The sequence below is a fragment of the Sinocyclocheilus rhinocerous genome, unplaced genomic scaffold, assembly GCF_001515625.1.
Source record: "Sinocyclocheilus rhinocerous isolate Xijiao unplaced genomic scaffold, SAMN03320098_v1.1 scaffold1310, whole genome shotgun sequence".
Classification (NCBI taxonomy): Eukaryota; Metazoa; Chordata; class Actinopteri; order Cypriniformes; family Cyprinidae; genus Sinocyclocheilus; species Sinocyclocheilus rhinocerous.
The window spans coordinates 650,049-666,325 of record NW_015635534.1 but is presented as its reverse complement, the minus strand read 5'-3'; the positions used below and the strand labels follow the sequence as shown (position 1 = coordinate 666,325).

Here is a 16,277-nt window from a genome sequence, read left to right as displayed (position 1 = left end):
CCCAGACATGAAAATATCCAAATGATGTGTAAATATCACAAAGTTTATATAATCAATATATATATATATATATATATATATATATCTTTTACTTTTTAATTAAACCTAAATATAAAATAGATTTTTGAACTAATAAATATATTTTATAAAAACCATTTTCTTTACAAGTATTGTTTATTGTGAATATTATTAATAAATGTGGTTATTTATTGAAAATATGTATATTTTTCTAACATTGCTAATGCCAACATTTTTTAGAAGACTTTATTTATTTTACTTAAGTCCATTGTATTACCAGGACTCCACTTCACACTCCATAAACCACAGCCATTCACAGCTCACTGCTTTATTCTGAAATGGGCCGCTGAATGCAGAGCACTGTGCTTGTGCTTTATGTAAGGCCTTTGGTAATGTGAGTGGACATGTAGACGTGTGTGTGTGGTATGACAGTGAGGTCTTGACATATAGTGACCTTGACGTTCAGTGTGTGCAGGAACCAGCTCTCTTGTGTGTGTGTGTGTGTGTGTGTGTGTGTGTGTGTGTGTGTGTGTGTGTGTGTGTGTGTGTGTGTGTGTGTGTGTGTGTATGTGTGTGTGTGTGTGTATTTACCTCCATAGGGTATATGACCGTTTGAGCCATAGCTCCAGCCAGTGATCCAGCGACGAATCTCTCCTGAACTTTCAGAGTTCCTCCCTCTTTACTGCCTCTCATCAAGCGTTTAATCTGCAGACACAAAGATGCAGGCTGAGTTTTGAGTCTCTGTCCACACGGCTGAGTGTAAGACAGAGCTGTACCTGTTCATAGGCCAGGAATTTGATGGCTGTCTCCGGTGCGATCTTCAGCACGTTGATGCCGTTCCCCCTCCACAGCGCAGTGAGGCCGCCCTCCTTCACCATCGCACGCAGACCGCGCCACACGTTCCCCTTATCAGAGCTCTGGCCATGCACCTGCACATCAGCACATAATTCACATGATTTTAATGTAAAGCTTTAGTCGAACTAGATTACAGTTAAACCAAACACACCTAAAAATATGAACTAAATAAGAAAGTTCAGTTGCAGTGTCTGAAATGACCTCCAGGGGTCAGTGTGGTGCTGAAAATATAGAGTGCGACAGGTTCAGAAAGTAAAAATTTATTTCATTTTATCCACAGACATATAAACCTAACTCATAAACCTTTAAAGACAGACCTACTGCGACTTCCAAGGTTGTTAATCGATGGTTTATGCTTTTGTTGAAGCAATCAGCCCACATTAGTTCATCTTATTTTTTAAATAATCATGTCCAACAGTGGTGAAAAACTACATTACCCATAATTCTGCACAGACTCTCCACCAATCACAGAATCATAGCAAAAGAACACTGCACTCTAACTAAAATGCTTACTCGCATAATATGCATATTTTGCAATAAACATAAATATGTTTCTATATACATAATCAACATCTTTAAATCCATAGTTTCATATTCCTCCTTTCATTCACAATGCTTTACAGAATTGTATTTTTTTCCTTCATTAATGCTGCTAAATACATAGTATTGTACCTTTGTCTTTTTGTCCGATTTTTAAATACTTTTTGCGTCAAATCAAAGTTTGTAGTCAACTAAAGTCAACTAACTAGTTTAGCCAACTAAAACTTTAGTAGTTAACTGAATCTAAAAAAATCTAAAAAAGAAATTGTTACCTGAAATAAAACAGACATTAACTGAAAAAATAAATATATAAAAATTGTAAACTTATTTCATTCCAGCTAGTTGCAAAAGCAACATTTTTCATTTTCTTTTACTTTAACTTATTATATACTAAAATAACTAAAACTGAAATAAAAATGATAAGAACTGTATAGACATATTTAAAAGAAAAGAAAAAAATTAAACAATAAAATGACAAAAGCACAAAATTACTAAAACTTTAAATAAAACAAAAATTAAAATAAAAACAAAATATAAAAATAAAAACTAATTAAATTTTTTTATTATTATTATTTTATAAAATATATTATCATGGATACTTGTAGTTATATAGAAATACCTTTTATCCTTGTTCACACAAGCCACAGCTTTGCTAGATTGTATTGCGTGAGCTACTTTGAAAGCATCTTGAGAGCAAACCTCGAAAAGAACCTCTAAACGTGCATCAAAGACCAGATGGTTTCATTGAAGACCGAAAGCGACTGATCCCAGACCAGCGCAGTCTCACCTGCAGAAAGACCTTGAGTCTGTCAAGCGGCGCGGTTCCTGTCCTGGACACCGATCCCGCCACGGCTCCTGCCATCAGCTGCCGCCACACGAACCCTGACTGCTTCTCCTTCTCCGAGAACTCGTCTGGGACCGTCAGATGCTCTCCGATGTCCAACATCTACACAAACACACCAACAAATACACAACAGTGGAGTTACAGAAAGAAAGAGGCTCCATTTATAGTCATGAAAACCTCACTGTTTCAGTTTTTGCGTCGTACCACTGAGTGTTTCCAGTACTGAGCGATTTCCTCCATGTTGTGCAGAGGGTTAAACAGGAAGTGATCTCGCCACTCTAACCGCAGTCTCACCTGCAGAAAGACCTTGAGTCTGTCGAGCGGCGCGGTTCCTGTCCTGGACACCGACCCCGCCACGGCTCCTGCCATCAGCTGCCGCCACACGAACCCTGACTGCTTCTCCTTCTCCGAGAACTCGTCTGGGACCGTCAGAAGCTCCCCGATGTCCAACATCTACAAACACACAATAATAGACTTACAGAAAGAAAGAGGCTCATTCTATAGTCATACAAAACTCTTTTGCTTCGTACCACCGAGTGTTTCCAGTACTGAGCGATTTCCTCCATGTTGTGCAGAGGGTTAAACAGGAAGTGATCTCGCCACTCTAACCAGTCGATGGTCATGGAATGGTCTTTATCCATACTGTACCAACACATTTCACAAGCACCACATGTCAGAAAATCACACCTGAAAAGCACTTTACATACATGCTAAGTACAAAACCACACACCTTTGCAGGATTTTGGCGGCCTGCTCCAGCGTGACGTCCACGCCAAGATTGTGTAACGACTGCTGGATCTCCGCGACGTCCAGTTCACCTACAGAACATACAAACAATGTGTCATTGTACTGAAATGTGAGATAATAGAGCTTAAGACTGAATTAATGGAATTGATGCTAATGCTAATATGAGGTATAGAGGCTTACAGTGATGTAAAAGTGCTAACGGCAATATCATAGCTTCTAATGCTAACATGATGTTATAAATGTTAGAGTATTTAGGCACCAGTGCTAAAATTAAGATATAGCCGCTAACAGCGTTGCAATAGCATAGCTGCTAATGATACTGTGAGGGAGGGTATATATGCTAACAGTGATGTAGCAGTGCTAACATTAATGTCATGGCTGTTAACAACATTAATGTGATGCTACAACGCTTATGAATGAGTCAACAACTGTATGGATGCCAAATGCTAATGCTAAATTGAGGGTATAGATATAGACGCAATAGCAAAGCTGCTAATGATGCTGTGAGGGTATGGATGATTACAGTGATGTAAAATCACAAATGCTAATATGAGGTATAGATGCTACCAGTGATGTAAAAGTGCTAACAGCAATATCATAGCTTCTGATGCTAATATGATGTTATAAATGTTAGAGTATTTAGGCACCAGTGCTAAAATTAAGATATAGCCGCTAACAGCGTTGCAATAGCATAGCTGCTAATGATACTGTGAGGGAGGGTATATATGCTAACAGTGATGTAGCAGTGCTAACATTAATGTCATGGCTGTTAACAACATTAATGTGATGCTAGAGACGCTTATGAATGAGTTAATAACTGTATAGATGCTAAATGTTAATACTAAATCGATGGTATAGACGCAATAGCAAAGCTGCTAATGATGCTGTGAGGGTATGGATGATTACAGTGATGTAAAATCACAAATGTTAATGCTAATATTAATTTATGTATGCTAATGTAGCATAGCTACTAATGGTACAGATGTTAACAGTGATATAAAATCACATATGCTAATGCTAATATAAGGTTATAGATGTTATGTTATATAATGGGATAGATTGTAGGGTTATTGTGAGGATATATATGGCAAATTTGATTAATACCACACACCTTTGCAGGATTTTGGCGGCCTGCTCCAGCGTGACGTCCACGCCAAGATTGTGTAACGACTGCTGGATCTCCGCGACGTCCAGTTCACCTACAAAACATACAAACAATGTGTCATTGTACTGAAATGTGAGATAATAGAGCTTAAGACTGAATTAATGGAATTGATGCTAATGCTAATATGAGGTATAGAGGCTTACAGTGATGTAAAAGTGCTAACGGCAATATCATAGCTTCTAATGCTAACATGATGTTATAAATGTTAGAGTATTTAGGCACCAGTGCTAAAATTAAGATATAGCCGCTAACAGCGTTGCAATAGCATAGCTGCTAATGATACTGTGAGGGAGGGTATATATGCTAACAGTGATGTAGCAGTGTTAACATTAATGTCATGGCTGTTAACAACATTAATGTGATGCTACAACGCTTATGAATGAGTCAACAACTGTATGGATGCCAAATGCTAATGCTAAATTGAGGGTATAGATATAGACGCAATAGCAAAGCTGCTAATGATGCTGTGAGGGTATGGATGATTACAGTGATGTAAAATCACAAATGCTAATATGAGGTATAGATGCTACCAGTGATGTAAAAGTGCTAACAGCAATATCATAGCTTCTGATGCTAATATGATGTTATAAATGTTAGAGTATTTAGGCACCAGTGCTAAAATTAAGATATAGCCGCTAACAGCGTTGCAATAGCATAGCTGCTAATGATACTGTGAGGGAGGGTATATATGCTAACAGTGATGTAGCAGTGCTAACATTAATGTCATAGCTGTTAACAACATTAATGTGATGCTAGAGACGCTTATGAATGAGTTAATAACTGTATAGATGCTAAATGTTAATACTAAATCGATGGTATAGACGCAATAGCAAAGCTGCTAATGATGCTGTGAGGGTATGGATGATTACAGTGATGTAAAATCACAAATGTTAATGCTAATATTAATTTATGTATGCTAATGTAGCATAGCTACTAATGGTACAGATGTTAACAGTGATATAAAATCACATATGCTAATGCTAATATAAGGTTATAGATGTTATGTTATATAATGGGATAGATTGTAGGGTTATTGTGAGGATATATATGGCAAATTTGATTAATTATCATATCTGTGACTTAATGTAAAAGTAAAATGTGAACATAAAAAATATACTCTAACAGAGAATTAAGACAGATTCTGACCAGTGTTGTTATTAACTAAAACTGAAACTATTAAATATCATTGTAGTCGACTGAAATAAAATCTTGAAATATTCATACATACTGTAATAGAATACACAGTGAATAATACTAAAATAACACTGGTTCTGATGATGCTGTGAAGTCGACAGAAACTAACCGTCATTGTTTCGGTCCAAGCTGCGAAACATGAGTCTGAGGCGTTTCTCATGTGAACGCAGATACTCAACGAACTCTTCAAAATCCAGCTGGCCGTCGTGATTAACATCTCCAGCTCGTACAATCTGCTGAATATAGGGCATATGCAGAGAGATAGAGGGGGAGAGAGAGAAATGGAGGGACAGGGGGATGCCGGGATCATTAGGAAAGGTGGGATGGGGTGCAAATGAAAGAGAAAAGCAGATTAAAACCATGCAAAGCCACCGGTCCACGGCACCAACATCAAACATGAGCACTCAGACATTAATCATCGAATCTAAACGCAGGTTCATTTCATTCGAATTAAATGCATTAACAAAATGAATGTAAATGTACAAACAGAGAAAGCCAAGCGCACAAAACAGTAGCTTTACAATGTGTTTCATTCATTTATAGACACTTAATCGCTATATTAGTGTTTAAATCCACACAATCATTTACTCTCACATGGATCCACTCCAAGACGCTGATCTTTTGCACAGTCTGCAGCAGCCTACATGTGTGTTTCTGTGAGCCTATGTGTGAAGTTTAGTACTTTCTTGCCAAAATCATTCATCACAATGCATAATGCATAAAACAAACACATGCACACATGCTTCCAAACCTCAAAAAGCAAAGCACTCTACAAAACCATCAATCATCAAGTTTCAAAAATCAATATGACACAAGACTGTCCCAGGCAAACAGATCAATAGTCTAATCACTTACGCTGAACTATAAACTATTGTATACAGTATGTTGCAAACAGCAGTGTTGGGGGTAACGCATTACAAGTAATGTAATCAGATTACTTTTTTCAAGTAACTAGTAAAGTAACACATTACTTTTAAATTTACAAGAAAATATCTGAGTTACTTTTCAAATAAGTAATGCAAGTTATTTTTGCCCCATTTATTCACTTACAGCTAATTTTTGTCACACTGTACAACAATACTTACTGTTTTTGCATTATTGTAAGGGGTAGGTTTAGGGTTGTGGTAAGGATAGACGTTAATAAAACACAATCTAATAGGTAGAAAATTAAATTTCATTGTTAGTTTCTGGTCGGAGCTGTATCCCTTCTAGCCACAACCATGTCCAACATTCCACACAACAATCTACACGGTTATTTAAAATGCACTTTTTCTTTTTGGAATTTTACTACAAAATGTCATAGAATAGTGCACAAGTACACGATTTGAGACGCACCAATGGGGTGGACACATCAGCGGAGGGTGAACCAACTCCAGGGTCATCATTAATAAAAACGTTAGAAATTGATAATTATATAACGTTTCCTTTCCATGGTTATTCAAACAGCGAAAAAATTATATATAGAAAGTGACATTATCACTAACATTGATCTATCATGCGAGTTTAAGCACTCTCAAAAAAAACTAAACTATCGTTATAATCACTGAAGCTGTATACACTGTTAAATTAATCTCTTACTTACATCTGCGCTTTGTTGTTTATGATGAGAGAATTTGCAAGAGTCCGGAATTCAGTCAGCAAACGCGCGCGCACGCAACAAAACGGAGTTTGAACGATGACTCATCTGAACGCCTCTGATTGGCCATTGCATTCCTAAGCTCAACAGAATTGTGTGTGATTGGTTGAAATGCGCAACACTGTAAAAACGCCTAAAATGAAATACGGTGCAACATGAGCAGATCTTAATTTAATGCCGCAATCGACACTGTCTATTCATATTCACTTTGTTAGCAACAGACGTAATAGATTTAATTTGTTTGTGCTGGGGCATTTTTGTCCAATTTAGTGGCATTTTGCCCCAAGTCCTGTGGCCAGTGTAGCCTTACACACGCTCCACCTATGGGTGGACAGCGTAAGTACACAATGTACAGTACCTGGTTTGCGACCATAGACTGTAGGTTTGCGACGCAATTTTTATCTTTCGACTTGCCCGGAGTAGCCACGCCCACTGCGAAATCTTATTGGCTTGAATCGCACTCTGCATTCTTGAATATTAAGCATCAGATAGAATCTGATTGGCTGCCTGCGATCGTATCGCGTACTGTGGCATTTTCGCTTTCAGTGTTCATACGCAGATGATCACGTGACCTGGAGGCGCGGGTTATTATCTCCACGTTCAATCATAAACCTGTGAATTCACGGACAGTTATCCTGTACTAGAAGCACCCTTCCGTTATGATTGCATGCATTAGGTTTCCTCCGTACCTCCTCCACCGAGCTCCACGACATCCCCCGCGCGGCGAGTCCGATGCGCAGCTCGTTCACATCGATCCGTCCGTCTTTGTTCAGATCCAGCTGCGCGAAGAGCTCGGCCCAGAGCCGCTCGCGTTCGGGATCGACCCCGCTGTCCTGGCACCGCGCCCGCCACATGATGCTCTCCACGCACGGTCAGCCACGGAGAGACTTCGGGCGGAAGACGCGTCCAAAAAAGGAGCTGATAGCGAAACAAACCCCTTCGCGTCGCGTCCTGAGAGCTCGCGCTCCGCAGACGGCGTCAAACAGCTGTTTTGCACGCGAACCAGGAAGCTTGCGCAATCATGAATCCTCTACTTCCAAGATAGCCATTCATATTCTTATCCGCAAGCATTGCGACATTTTAAGGCGAGATGAAAACAGAGGACTGCTGCCGCAACTCAGTGATACAACAGCGGCTTCAGGTTACACCCTCAGGAGGGGCTTCCTTCTGCCAACATATGACCCAAAATATCCCGGTCCTGAAGTATTAACAACAGAGAAACCGTGTTAAATCGTGCACAATGAATTGAATGCAGCAACTTCTCCAATGACTCTGCAGATGAATGGCATACATGCACACAAATAAGATCAGCCCTCTCAAAGACCGGTGTAAAACATCTGTCATGCAGAACGGAACATGATCTTCTCTTCACAAGGGTGATTGGTTATTTTGTTTCAGGCTGCGTGGCTTATGAAGTCACTTCCTGAGGGTTCATGAAGAATGCATAAGGTTTAGGAGGAGGAAGTGGGTTTGCATGGCAGCAGCATGTTCAAAGTATTTTTTCAGTATATCTGCTGACTCTTATCAAACACATAGATGGATCAGAAGTGTGAGCAGAAGAACGTATGTGACCCTGGAGCACAAAACCAGTCATAAGGGTCAATTTTAAGATGAATAAATAAGCTTTCCATTGATGTGTGGTTTACATCAATGTATGGTACATGTATGGTTTGTTAGGATGGGACAATATTTGGATGAGATACAACTATTTGAAAATCTGGAATCTGAGGGTGCAAAAAAATCAAAATATTGAGAAAATCGCCTTTAAAGTTGTCCAAACGAAGTTCTTAGCTATGCATATTACTAATCAAAAATAACGTTTTGATATATTTACGGGTATATCTGCTGACTCTTATCAAACACATAGATGGATCAGAAGTGTGAGCAGAAGAACGTATGTGACCCTGGACCACAAAACCATAAGGGTCATAAGGGTCAATTTTTTTAAATTGGGATTTATACATCATCTGAAAGATGAATAAATAAGCTTTCCATTGATGTATGGTTTACATCAATGTATGGTACATGTATGGTTTGTTAGGATAGGACAACATTTGGATGAGATACAACTATTTGAGAATCTGAGGGTGCAAAAAAATCAAAATATTGAGAAAATCGCCTTTAAAGTTGTCCAAACGAAGTTCTTAGCTATGCATATTACTAATCAAAAATAACGTTTTGATATATTTACGGTAGGATTTTTTATTTTTGGCATAAAAGAAAAATCGATCATTTTGACGCATACAATGTATTATGGCTATTGCTACAAATATAGCTACCTGTTCTACTTAAGACTGGTTTTGTGCTCCAGAGTCACATATGGTAGAAGTGCTGACTTTTAAGAAAAGCCAAACTGAAAGAAACACATCTATGACAGATCCTGGTTTTGCTGGTTAGATGGTCCAAACTGGTCATTGATGGTCATAGCTGGTTCCAGCTGGTGTAGATCAGCTAAACTGCTTGCCAGTTTTTGATCTGTTAGAGGTAGACCACCTCGGTCAGTTTGGTTAGACCTAGTAGACCTCCAAAAAACAGCAACTATGTTGCACAAACCAGTCTGACCACCTCAAAGGGTTCACCCCCAAAATTTTGTAAATGTTTACTCGCCCTCATGTCGATCTGAATGCATTTGACTCTCTTTCCTCCATGCAACCCAAAAGGAGAAGTTTAGATGAATGTCCATGCTGTATGTTTCCTTATGATGTATATGAATGGGGACAAATGCTATCAAGCTCCAAAAAGGAGTCATTTGATAGATTTATGAGAGGAACAGACCCAAATTTAAGTTGTTTTCCTGATCTCATCTGCATTCGCATATTGAGATCTTTCTGCATGAAGACACTTGGACTTTAAATATAGTGCGCCAGTTGTTTGGACTACTTTTCTGTCATTTCTGAAGCCCATTTCTCCAGCATCTTGCATGTCCATTTTGTTCAGTTTTCCAACAGGGTCTGAAACAGAAAATTATGCAACAGTCTCCCACAATAATGTTCACTTTAAATGCATTCACTATCACTATGATCAACAATTATAGCTTGACAAATGACAGTGACTGCATGGAAACAAGCTATTCTGTGAACTGATGAACAGAACATAAGATCAGCACACAGATGACCTAATGCACACCTGTTGCCTTCAGTCACTGTTCCCGACACAAATACAGGTGATACACACACAGATACACGCTTTCTGAAGAAAACCGCTGTCAGCTGCTGTCCACACCAACTGTATAACATCAAAACAGCCTGTAATCAGCACTGCCTGTGATGTGGACAGTCACTGTGTGGTGTTCTCACCCAACAGCTCTGTGTATTGTTTCATGATCTCAGGATCAGATTAATGTCACTATATAACAGCAGGACACAGAGACAGAGAGAGTCAAGCGGCGCTGGAGACATTTGATCGATTCTTTGAGGTTCATTCAGACGTTGTGTGATGTGTAAGGGGCTGTCTGCCATCCCCTCCTCATGCCTGGAGAAGTGAGTATCAGCGCTTTTGGAAAGACAGATACTGGAGCATTGAGCTGTGTTTGGATGTGAAACTGTGAATTGATGTTTCAGGGCGAAGGGCATGAGGGTCAAACTGTCCCACCTGGCCCAAAAGCAGGAGTGGGTTTACAAACACAGATAACAAGTGCACTGCTCTCGTATAAAGCTCAATATAAATCAACTGCATTTGTGGCATAATGTTGATTATTACCACAAAAATAATTTATACTGTCCTTGCTTTTCTTTTAAAAAGCAACAAAAATTGGAGTTAAAGGGAGAGTTCACCCAAAAATGAAAATTCTGTCATTAATTTTCAGTGATCTTCGGAACACAAATTAAGATATTTTTGATGCATTCTGAGAGTTCTCTGACCCTCCCATAGACAGCAATGTAATTAACATGATCAACGTCCAGAAACGTAGCAAGGATAATAAAATAAAATAATCCACGTGACATCAGGGGTTCAACCGTCATTTCACGAAGTTATGAGAAATCTTTTTGTGTGCAAAGAAAACAAAAATAACAACTTTATTCAACAATTCATCTCCTCTGCGCCTCATGCCTGGAGAAGTGAGTATCAGCGCTTTTGGAAAGACAGATACTGGAGCATTGAGCTGTGTTTGGATGTGAAACTGTGAATTGATGTTTCAGGGCGAAGGGCATGAGGGTCAAACTGTCCCACCTGGCCCAAAAGCAGGAGTGGGTTTACAAACACAGATAACAAGTGCACTGCTCTCGTATAAAGCTCAATATAAATCAACTGCATTTGTGGCATAATGTTGATTATTACCACAAAAATAATTTATACTGTCCTTGCTTTTCTTTTAAAAAGCAACAAAAATTGGAGTTAAAGGGAGAGTTCACCCAAAAATGAAAATTCTGTCATTAATTACTGACCCTCATGTCGTTCCAAACCCCTAAGACCTCCGTCCCCCCCCCAGACAGCAATGTAATTAACATGATCAACGTCCAGAAACGTAGCAAGGATAATAAAATAAAATAATCCACGTGACATCAGGGGTTCAACCGTCATTTCACGAAGTTATGAGAAATCTTTTTGTGTGCAAAGAAAACAAAAATAACAACTTTATTCAACAATTCATCTCCTCTGCGTCACCCTATAGCGCCATTTTGGAGAGTATCACATACGTAAACAGCCTATCCGCGTTCATATTATTCTCACAGGCAGGGCCGTCCTTAGCTGACGTGGGGCCCGGTGCGAGGTAGGGAGCAGGGCCCCCCTCGGTCCGTTTGCCGCAGGGCCCGGTGCGACTGCACCAGTTGCACCCCCCTAAGGACGGCCCTGCTCACAGGTTACACCTTGTCTACACCGGACACAAGCTGCGCGACAAAATACTATAGAACTCATAATCAGTGATGCTGTCTACACTGGATGCGGCGCGGCACGACACGACAAATCCCCGACAGAAAACTGCTGCTGCTTTCTATTTATGATGTATTGACTTACTGATTTTCAACGGTCGCTTTGTAGCGTCCAGTGTACTAGACAGACTTTAGCTGTTGAACCCTAAAACGACCGTTAAGTCTAACGAGAAATTTACGGCTGAATAATACACAGTTAAACTGTTAATTGTTAATTATGTATATAATAATTTGTATATATTTTGTGGTAATCAATATTATGCCACAAATGCTATCGATTAAGTTTAACTTGTACAGAACCCTACGTATTGTTCAAGACATAAACAAGCTGAACTATGTAATAAAAAGCATCTATTGTTTTCTTCAGCGCGAATGAGGAGAAGCTGCCTCAGGACCTGGAGTCTCTGCTCAACAGCAAGCGTGAGAGGACTTTCCTAATGATTTGACTCCACAAGCTCACTTCTCTTCTCTAAACGGAACTTCTCTGCGCTGCTTCCTGCGCTCGGAGCTCAGCGAGGAGAACCTGGAGCTCTGGCTGGCGTGTGAAGAGTACAAGAGCGCATCCGGGTCCCACAACATCTACAACCTGTTCATCAACCCTGATGCTCCTCGGGAGGTGAGGGACGAATCAACCCCTAAAGCATTGTTTGTGATAATATTATCATTAGCGGCAGCACACACACAAAAAAAAAATATATATATATATTTTAAATAAATTAATTAAATTAACTCAAAATTTTATAAAATGTATTACAATTTTAATTCAATTTAAATTAACTATTTTATAAACAAATTAATATTTGTTTTAATTTATTAAAGTTGAATTACATTTACATAATATGCTTTTGTATAATTATTTTGATTTTAAGTATATAGATTGTACTGTATTATTCTAAAAATTACTAAAATATAATACAAAATAAATTTACTTTATATAAATCTGTATAATATCATTCAGAAAATTGGAATATTAAAAAGGATAATCAAGTATTGATAGATATGTGCATTTTACATGGCAAAAGGCTCATTGCCATTTATTGGAAAAAGACAGAAAGGCCTACCATAACTCATTGGTTAAGAGAAATATCTTCATGCATTGCAATGGAAAAGATAACCTATATGCTTAAGGGTAAACAAGCTAAATTTTAATTTTTTATTGAATGTAGGGATATTGACAGTATAATAGAGGATCAAAATTATTGATTGGGTATTTAAATATATTTTAATGTGCATTATATTAACCCCTTACAACTGCGTTTTTTATTGTTTGCAATGGATTATTAAATCTAACTTCCAAAGTACAGACTGTATTAACCCTTTTTATGTAATATGAGCCCCTAGTGTTTGTTTGTGTTCTTTTCTGTACATAGTAAGTATTGTTACAGACACGGTATGTACATGTGTCAGTCTTGTGTTTCAAGAAAATGTAATAAAAATAATATTACAAAAAATCTGTATAATAATGTATTTATATATTTAATTATTCTTTTCTTCAAATAATATATCTATTTTTGCATTATACCTATGAAAATGTTCGAGAGAAATGTGTTTAACAGTCATAAAAAATATTGTTGTAATGCAAAACATCTTTACGGACCTAAAAATAGGCTTCATTTTCTTTTTCTAAAATGTGTTTTCTTGTTTCTTTCTCCTGGTTTTAAAGTGAAATGCATCTCAGGCATGTTCTGGACAGTTTTCACTCTCATACGATGTGTTTGTCAGGTGAATCTGGACAGTGAGACCCGCGAGGCGTTGACGGGGCTGATGGAGGATCCCACAGCGGACACGTTCGGCGAGGCTCAGCAACGGATCTTCTCCCTGGTGGCTAAAGACTCGTTCCCACGTTACCTGCGCTCCTCTTACAGCCAGCAGCCTCTCAAAGTCCTGTGAGACACGCTGTGCTGGCAAACCCTGCGTATCTGAGGTCTAGACCAGATCTGCAGTTAATCTGCAGAGACACATGAGCCACAGTCAGGTAGAATATAGTTTAGTAGGACATAGACTCTTTGGACATTTTAAAACATCTATAATGGCTCACTTTGCCTTTATGTCTTTGAACGTAATAAAGTTATTTGGGTCAAAATGGAAGTGTTTTGCAGTCAATCACACACTGAGAGCCAATCGGAGATCTGGAAGCTCAAGGTCGCCAGACAATCGAGGCTGAACAAAGAAAATAAAGCGTTCAGCCAATCACAGAACGAGCAGCACGTCCTTGACCGCAGGAAAACCTTCAGGGATTTTACACTCGCAGTCTAAGAAAGAAAATGAGTGCGGCTGCTTAACAGTGGAAAAAGTTATATGTGACTCTGGAGCACAAAACCAGTCTCAAGTAGCACAGGTAGCTATATTTGTAGCAATAGCCAACAATACATTGTATGGGTCAAAATTATTGATTTTTCTTTTATGCCAAAAATCATTAGGATGTTAAATAAAGATAATGTTCCTTGAAGATATTTTGTAAATTTCCTACCGTAAATATATCAAAACTTAATTTTTGATTAGTAATATGCATTGCTAAGAACTTCATTTGGACAACTTTAAAGGCGATTTTCTCAATATTTAGATTTTTTTGCACCCTCAGATTCCAGATTTTCAAACAAACCACACATCAATGGAAAGCTTATTTAGTCAGCTTTCAGATGATGTATACATCTCAATTTAACAACATGCAAAAAAAATAAGAAATCAGGAAGGGGGCCAACACTTTTTCACACCACTGTATGTTCTTCTGCTCACACTTCTGATCCATCTATGTGTTTGATAAGATTCAGCAGATATACTGAAAAAATACTAAAAATTGACCCTTATGACTGGTTTTGTGGTCCAGGGTCACAAATAATTATAATAATATAATCATGAAATTACCTAGATTAAAAAAAAAATGAGTGGCGCTTTCCCATGACAAAAATGTGTTCAAATGAAAGTATTATGAAACCTAACAATACTTTCTCATTTTATTATATAAAAATAAGCACAGTCTAAAAGATCATGGCCTGTTGTACATATGTAAGATCCCACACCATGTTTCCTTTTTCCAAAAATAAACAAACCTTTCACTGTTAGTCCACAGAAAGTGGCAAACATCAGTTTTTTTAATATGGTGGCGCCATCTAGCGGCTGTACAGCAGACCACAGTGTTTGCCTGTCATCAGTTGGACTTGGACGGTCCAGCAGCTGGTTTTGAAGGTCCAGCTGCGGCGCTTTTCCCCGCTGGAGTCTTCAGCACACTCAGTTTCTTGTGAAGGGATGTGCTGGCCCTCTGTGTGACTTCTTGTTCAATCCTGTTCCTGATGGCCACCTCCAAACCCTGCACCAAAAACACAAACACACCAATCAAACCGCTATTATCTGACACGGACTGGTTTTAAAAGCGAGCTGAACGTTTACCTTCTTCAGCTTCTGCTGCTGGACCACTTGAGCTTTTTTGGGTGCGATGATCCTTCCTGGAATAAAGAGGATTTGAAGATACAAACTCAACTGCGCATGCGCGTCTACACGGGCTCAAATGCGTTCGCTCTGCTGTTCATAAGAAATATCTATTTAACGCTGTTTTACGTTCAGAATACTCGTCTGTTCAAGAACACAATGTTTTTTTACCTCCTTTCTTGAGTCCTTTCGGTTTGTGTTGTTGCTTTTTAGCTCCTCCGGGGCGCTGCGCTTTAAATTTCTGTTTGCCTTGAGCCATTTCTAAGGCCTGATCGCAACCGGAAACAGAAAGACGTAGGACACGATATAGAATAAAAGTCTCCAAAAACGTTTAGGATTAAATTAAAAAAATAAAAGTATTTTCTGAATACCAAACAGTGTTTGTGTGTGCGTGTGATGTAGTGTAATTATAAATAAATAACCAATTGATTAATATGAATAAATAATAAAGAATAGGCTTAGTGGTACTGATTAAAATTGCAAACTAATTTTAAGACTAATATGACTTCTGTTTACATTTGAAGAGTTTATTTGCAAAAACAGATAACTCTGTTTTTATTAATTTTCATGTTTTTTTATTGCGTTATCATGCTTTTATTGTGTTAGCTGTATTTTTTAGTTATTACTATTTAATCAAAACAACCCAACTGCTGTTTGATTGATATTAATTGGAATGCAGGATAAAAATTTTAAAAAAACATGATTCTTGAACACTTTTAAAAACGGAGTTATCTGTTTTTGCAAATGAACTCTTCCTTTGCTCCTTTGTGGTGCCCAAAGATGTTATGAAGGACTAGCTAGGTAGCTAGATTTGAAAACACAGCCTACAAGTAATACACAAAAACCAACACTATTTTTGTTCATTGTGGCTTTATTAATAATAAAAAGTGCCACATTTTAAAAGGTCAAGCATGCCACCAAAGTTTCCCATCAGTATATTACTTTTCTGGAACGAGGGCCCTCAAAACACACTCTCTCACT

The 16,277-nt window shown here is 38.3% G+C and overlaps 3 protein-coding genes across 5 annotated transcripts in view; 1 reads left to right on the top strand and 2 right to left on the bottom strand.

The window, feature by feature from the left end:
• The window catches only part of slc25a23a (solute carrier family 25 member 23a), a 12,364-nt gene extending 3,883 nt beyond the window's left edge, over positions 1–8,481 (bottom strand). Inside the window, exons 1-7 of one of the 3 annotated variants that reach the window (XM_016561598.1) lie at positions 7,689–8,481; positions 5,473–5,599; positions 4,116–4,203; positions 2,788–2,899; positions 2,201–2,359; positions 795–947; positions 610–723 (exon numbers count right to left, since the gene is read on the bottom strand). In XM_016561598.1, the coding sequence (XP_016417084.1) occupies positions 610–723; positions 795–947; positions 2,201–2,359; positions 2,788–2,899; positions 4,116–4,203; positions 5,473–5,599; positions 7,689–7,853 (918 nt within the window). In that variant the 5' untranslated portion in view covers positions 7,854–8,481. Of the gene's footprint in view, positions 1–609; positions 724–794; positions 948–2,200; positions 2,360–2,551; positions 2,711–2,787; positions 2,900–4,115; positions 4,204–5,472; positions 5,600–7,688 lie in introns of all 3 variants that reach the window. The other 2 variants (XM_016561600.1, XM_016561599.1) reach the window with 2 other exon arrangements.
• A 1,899-nt stretch (positions 8,482–10,380) lies between these two features.
• On the top strand, positions 10,381–13,814 carry LOC107747196 (regulator of G-protein signaling 4-like). Its single transcript, XM_016561632.1, has 5 exons — positions 10,381–10,478; positions 10,560–10,607; positions 12,238–12,290; positions 12,326–12,486; positions 13,593–13,814. The coding sequence occupies exons 1-5, from the start codon at positions 10,435–10,437 to the stop codon at positions 13,758–13,760; spliced, it is 474 nt and encodes a 157-aa protein (XP_016417118.1). The 5' UTR covers positions 10,381–10,434; the 3' UTR covers positions 13,761–13,814.
• Positions 13,815–14,906: 1,092 nt separating this feature from the next.
• On the bottom strand, positions 14,907–15,612 carry cunh19orf53 (chromosome unknown C19orf53 homolog). Its single transcript, XM_016561633.1, has 3 exons — positions 15,468–15,612; positions 15,258–15,313; positions 14,907–15,177 (listed from the first exon to the last, which is right to left on the bottom strand). Exons 1-3 carry the CDS (start codon positions 15,553–15,555, stop codon positions 15,019–15,021), a joined length of 303 nt encoding a protein of 100 aa, XP_016417119.1. The 5' UTR covers positions 15,556–15,612; the 3' UTR covers positions 14,907–15,018.
• Between the last annotated feature and the right edge of the window lie 665 nt (positions 15,613–16,277).

Coding starts and splice junctions, on each gene's coding strand:
- LOC107747196 (XM_016561632.1), top strand. CDS start 10,435: ATGTGTAAGGGGCTGTCTGCCATCCCCTCCTCATGCCTGGAGAA. Junction 10,479..10,559: donor CCCTCCTCATGCCTGGAGAA/GTGAGTATCAGC, acceptor TTGATGTTTCAG/GGCGAAGGGCATGAGGGTCA. Junction 10,608..12,237: donor CACCTGGCCCAAAAGCAGGA/GTGGGTTTACAA, acceptor TGTTTTCTTCAG/CGCGAATGAGGAGAAGCTGC.
- cunh19orf53 (XM_016561633.1), bottom strand. CDS start 15,555: ATGGCTCAAGGCAAACAGAAATTTAAAGCGCAGCGCCCCGGAGGAGCT. Junction 15,314..15,467: donor GAAAGGACTCAAGAAAGGAG/GTAAAAAAACAT, acceptor TCTTTATTCCAG/GAAGGATCATCGCACCCAAA. Junction 15,178..15,257: donor AGCAGCAGAAGCTGAAGAAG/GTAAACGTTCAG, acceptor TTTTTGGTGCAG/GGTTTGGAGGTGGCCATCAG.